We start from the raw sequence: 6000 nt of genomic DNA, 5'->3' as shown, positions 1-6000 counted from the left end.
TTTTGAGACAGGGTCTTACTCTATCACTCAGGCAGGAGTGCAGTGGTGCGATCTCGGCTCACTGGAACCTCCACCTCCTGGGTTCAACCGATTCTACCTCAGCCTCCCGAGTAGCTGGGGTTACAGGAGCCACCATCACGCCCAGCTAATTTCTGTATTTTTTGGTAGAGATAGGGTTTTCACTGTGTTGGCCAGGCTGGTCTCGAACTCCTGGCCTCAAGCGATCTGCCCGCCTTGGCCTCTCAAAATGCTGGGATTATAGGCATGAGCCACCACACCAGCCTAACTCTAAGTAACTTCTATGCAATGTCCTTAAAATGTTTAAAAGCTGGAACCAAGTTGGAATAAAATAATTCTAAATAAAGAAAATCCAGCACTCAAAAGGACTTCTATATAATTTGAGAAACATTAGCACAGGCATTCTGGGTAACCGTTTTATCTATCTTTACCTTTTCAAAATCTTCAGTTGTGAACTGTCTAGAAGCCGCATAAAGCAGCCCTTCAGGATTAATGGCTTTCTTCAAAGTATGTTGCACAGTAGAAAGAAATGGGTGGCAGGGAGATGACTCATTACAGTTAATCAATAAACCAAATGCCTCCACAAGGTTAGCTGGAATCAAACTGCAATCCTACATCAAACCAAAAAGTAACAGGCAAACATTAAACTTTGTAATTTTCACAATTTGGAAATAATTAATTACAAAGTAATTGTTATATGTTATTATTAGTTATTTATCATATTAATTATAATTTAAGGTAATTTTTTAATAATCTGGGAACTTTTTGGTGATTGATTTTTTAAAGCCTCTTTACTGAGTATTTTTGTATACATTATTCATTGAAGCCTCACCAGCTACCTATTCAAATAGTAATTTCCAGTGAGCAGATATCTGGCTCACTACATGGCTAAAAAACATTACAATTTGTAAACAACTGAGTCATCAGGTAGTTCTGGTACTCAATAAAGTATAGAAACAGGTTAATAACAAAAATATTGAGATGTATTAAATTTGTGACTTAATTCCTTGAACAACATTCTAACAATAAAATATACATATACCTTACCATCTGACCAATTAGAGTGTTGATTTTCTGTGCATTTCTCCTTGAAGATGAATCCATATCAACAAAAGACCAAAAACTGCACTGAACTGGAAAAGTCATCTGTTGATCAGTATCCTCTCCAAACTTCTTTCCTGGGATGTACACTGTGATGTTTCTGCTCTCCAGAACTAAGTCAGAAGATATTATCCATTTGTTATGTAAGTTAATTTTGGTCTAAATGTCTACAAATTAATAACATATTATTATATAGAATTATACTGTGCAGACTTTGGATAGTGAAAGAAAGTAAATTTGATTGTTTTGCAAGACAATGCTCTAAGTTCTGCCATAAAAAATACATATTTGAAGCCTTATGTGTCCCATAACTTGATGAGAACCAGGAGTCCAAAGCACATAGCTGGAATTGTGGCGGGGCACCTGAGTGGACTAGGCAGGGGGCTAAGAGATTGGTCATATAATACAGATTTACAAGAGAGGCTAAAATTAAATCATGTTCTTTTATGTGGGGAAAATGATAGAAAGCAGGCCATCCATGTGGGAGTGAAAGAAGAAAAGACAGAGATAATATGAACTACAATGACTGGGGGAAAATACATCTCAAATTCAACATGTTCAAAACCAAATTCATTGTCCCTCCACCTCCCACTTAAAACCCAAACAAAAAATATGGAGCATTTTGGGAGGCTGACATGGGGGTATTGCTTGAGCCCAGGAGTTTGAGACCAGCCTGGGCAATGTGGCAAGACTCTGTTACTACAAAAAATTAGCCAAGCATTGTGGCATGTTACTGTGGTCCCAGCTACTTGGGAGGCTGAGGTGAGAGAACTGCTTGAGCCCAGGACTTCAAGGGTGCAGTGAGGTATGATGACACCACTGCACTCCACCCAGGGCAACAGAGTAAGACCCTGTTTCAAAAAAAAAAAAGAAAGAAAGAAAGAAAGAAAGAAAGAAGAAGGAAGAAGGAGAATAAGAAGAAAGAGGCCAGGGCCATCACGGAGGACCACGTATCATTTGATTCCATTTATAGTCAGCCATCTATATATAAAGGTCTGTCTGCATCTGTAGATTCAACCAACGGCTGATGAAAAATATTCAATAAATAAATAAAACAATAACAACAATAAAAAACAACACAGTATAATAATTTGCAAAGCATTTACATTGTATTGACTATTATAAGTAATCTAGAGACGATTTAAAGTATATGGGAGGATGTGCATAGATTATATGCAAATACTCTGCCATTTTATATAAGGGACCTGAGCATCTGTGGATTTTGGTATCTGCAGAGGCCCTGGAACCAATCCCTGGAGAATACTGAGGGAAGACTGCCTATGCAATGTTCAGAAAAGGCAAATACACAGAAACAGAAAGCAAATAGTGTTTGCCAGGGACTGTGTGGGAGTAGGTGACGGGAGGCAGGGACTGGGGGTTGACTGCTAATGGGTATGGGGCTTCCTTTTGGGGTGATGAAAATATTCTGAAGTTAGTGGTAATAGTAGCACTGAGATTCACAGTAACTCTGTGAATATAATAAAAAGCACTTTACTGTATACTTTCAGTGGTGAATTGTATGATGTGTGAATCTCAATAAAACTGTTACAAAAAATGTAATAGTAGTATTGCCATTCTAAATAAAGAAAAATTAAAATTTTATATTGCCATAAATTTTACCTTTTATCTTTATATTGTACAATACTTTTATCTTTATATTGTATAATGCAAATATATGGGCATTTATCTTATAAGTGGAACCGATAGTACTTTGCACATGCATATGTATTTTGTTTTTACCAGAACAGTGGAAATACTGCACAAAACAATTTTTATTTTACTTCTTGATATGCATACATTTCACCAACACTCTCTACCTTCAGCTTACTGATAAGTGAGGAATGACTGAAATGACAAGGCTATGGATTTGCCCTATCTTTCCCTTTCCTCCTGTGTCATCGTTTTCAGTGTAAGTGGTTGGCAAATACAGGGAACCAACCAAGTAAGAAAGAGGATGATAGGGCTACTTGGTAATGTGTGTTTCTTGAAAGGCCATTGCCTTCTTTCTGCATTAGAAGCACACTAGTTCAAATGAAAAGCATGGCCACTTGGGGTTATTAGCACTCCCTCTTACTCAGTTGAAAATGTGTTGATATGGAACTATAGGCACTGGCTTATAGTGCACCTATGACACATGGGAGTCCAGCAACAATCAAAGAAAGTACAAATTGAGTGTGTTATGAAAGCTGCATAGTGATCACAAATGCTGTATGAAATGGGGCAGGAAGGCACAGTAAAAACAGGCATCCATGTGTCTCCTCTACTCACAGTCAAGTGCCATTATCTCATTGGACTTCCTTATAATACAAAGATAAAATTATTAAAAATTTGAAGATGATGACAGCAGAGTTTTAAACCATATTCCAAGCTCTTGTGGGGAGAGGACATACTAGCAGGGCCAGCTTCATGAGTGTGGAACAAGTGCAGTTGTACTGAGGCCCTCCTCTGCACCAGCCAGATGTTCCACCATCCTTTGATGAGAAAAACTCCTTTTCCCACTGACTAACTTTGGTGCTGTAGTCAAAAATCAATTGACTATAAAATGTGGGTCTATTTCTATAGTCTCTGATATGGTTTGGCTGTGTCCCCACCCAAATCTCACCATGAATGCCCATGTATTGTGGGAGGGGCCTGGTGGGAGGTAACTGAATCATGGGGGCAGGTCTTTCCTGCACTGTTCTCGTGATAGTGAATAAGTCTCACAAGATCTGATAGTTTTAAAAAGGGGAGTTTCCCTGCACAAGCTCTCTTCTCTTGTCTGCCACCATGTGAGACGTGCCTTTCACCCTCCACCATGATTGTGAGGCCTCAGCCATGTGGAACTGTAAGTCCAATAAACCTCTTTATTTTGTAAATTGTCCAATCTCAGGTATATCTTTATAAGCAACATGAAAACAGACTAATACACCCTCATTTTGTTTTTATTGTTTTTTTTTTTTTTTTTTTTTTTTTTTTTTTTTTTTTTTTTTTTTTTTTGTAGAGATGGGGTCTCAGTGTGTTGCCCAGGATGGTCTGGAACTCCTGGCCTCCAGCAATCCTCTTGCCTCAGCCTCCCAAAGTGCTGGGATTCCAGGTGTGAGCCACTGGGCACAGCTAATTTCTGTATTCTCTTATAAAGTGAAGCAATATGCTGTGTGCCCTGAGCACACTTGTACATTCATGCTGGTATGCCAAGAAGGCAAGGCTCTGACTGCTCTTTGCCCAGTCCATGGCTGTCCATATCCTTGCTAGTTATAAATCTGGCCCAACCAGCATTACTCTAATACAGAACCAAACAACAACATTATAAGGAAAAAACTCTACAGATCAATATCTCTCATGAACATAGATTTAAAAAATCCTCAACAAAAATAGTAGCATATCAAATCCAACAATGTAGAAAAAGAATTATACAGCATGACCAAGTAAGCTTTATCCCAGGTATGCAAGGCCGGTTCGATATTCAAAAATCAATTAATGTAATCCATCATATCAACAGGCTAAATGAGAAAAATCATATGATTGATGATGGCAGGAGGCAGACAGGTTCCTGGGCAGAGAGGGGCAGGTCCCTGGTGGAACCCAATCTTCAGGCAAGAGACAGCTTGAAGCCTGAAAACCAGGCTGCCAGTTCTGGGTGGAGTCCACCACCTGGAGTGAGAATGTCCTTGATGCCTTTCAGCCAATCAGATGGTGTTTTTCTGGGCCCACTCATGGACCAATCAGCATGTACTTCCTCCATTCTTAGCCCATAAAAACCCCAGAGTCAGCCAGACTCAGACACAGGTTGGGACTACCTGCCTGTGGGTAGGAGCTACCCACTTCGGGTCTCCTGTCCACTGAAAGCTGTTCTGCCATGCAATAAAACTCTTCTCCACCTTGCTCACTCTCCAGTTGTCCACATAAGCTAATTCTTCCTGGACATGGGACAAGAACTTGGGACCTGTTGAATGGCAGGTGCAAAAAGGGCTATGACACTCTCCTGGCAGGCTTGTTGAGTGGCAGGCAGGAACAAAAAGGGCTGTAACACTTTCCTAGTCAGCTTGCTGAGCTATGAGTGGTGACACATTCTTGTTTGTTGGACTGCGGGACTGAAGATCAATGACCCTTCTGGAGGCCCAGACCTCAGGATTTCCTGAGTCAGAGCTGTAACACTATAATCCTCCTGCCTTCTGTCGGCCTTGGGCAGCTGTCCCATGACAGAAAGTGGCAATGTGCTGGGCCAGCCCAGGAGCCATGGGCTGGAGTGAGGCAGTGGACTGAAAGAGCTGTTAACATGTGCCCCCCATCCACTGAGCTGTGGGCAACAGGAACGAGAGACCTGTAGCATGCTTCCCTGCAACCCCTTGGGGCTCCACTGTTGCTGGTGTCTCCAAGTTTTTGGGTGCCACCCTGTTCCCCTCATCCAGACACCAGGGTCCTCAGTAGAAGCCACTTGCAGTATGCCTATTCCAGCTACAGCCACGCATGAAGCCAGCACCTGTGCCAGCACCTGGAGCTGCCTGCCCTGCCACAGCAGCCGGCATGCCTGGCTATGTGCAGTGGCTGGACCCTGTGCTTGCTCACTCACACACCCCCTCGCTGTTCCACTCCTGGCTTGCCCTCAGCAGGCATGGGATCTGGACTGGTAGTGTAAGCCAAGTGCAGCCTGCTGGGCCGAGTGAGCAGAACATGCCCAGCAGGCAGGAGTGAAACTCAAGCAGAGGTGCTGCTGGATATAGAGGTTTCTGGCTTGAGAAGCAGCACCCGAAGGATCCTGTGACATGATCATATTAACAGATGCAGCAAAGCATTTGACAAAATCCAATATCCATTTATGATTAAAAAAAAACCCTCAGAAAATTAGGAATAGAGAAGAACTTCCACTGATAAAGAATGTCTACAAAAAATGTACAGCTAACA

The 6000-nt window shown here is 41.6% G+C and overlaps 1 protein-coding gene across 1 annotated transcript in view; it reads right to left on the bottom strand.

Moving 5' to 3' along the window:
• MCMDC2 (minichromosome maintenance domain containing 2) overlaps positions 1–6000 on the bottom strand; it is a 52317-nt gene that overhangs the window by 25528 nt on the left and 20789 nt on the right. The window contains exons 11-12 of the mRNA XM_011976483.1: positions 1066–1232; positions 450–629 (exon numbers count right to left, since the gene is read on the bottom strand). Of these exons, the coding sequence (XP_011831873.1) occupies positions 450–629; positions 1066–1232 (347 nt within the window). The remainder of the gene's footprint in view (positions 1–449; positions 630–1065; positions 1233–6000) is intronic.

This window comes from Mandrillus leucophaeus, unplaced genomic scaffold (genome assembly GCF_000951045.1).
Source record: "Mandrillus leucophaeus isolate KB7577 unplaced genomic scaffold, Mleu.le_1.0 Scaffold167, whole genome shotgun sequence".
Classification (NCBI taxonomy): Eukaryota; Metazoa; Chordata; class Mammalia; order Primates; family Cercopithecidae; genus Mandrillus; species Mandrillus leucophaeus.
This window is presented reverse-complemented; position numbering and strand designations above follow the sequence as displayed.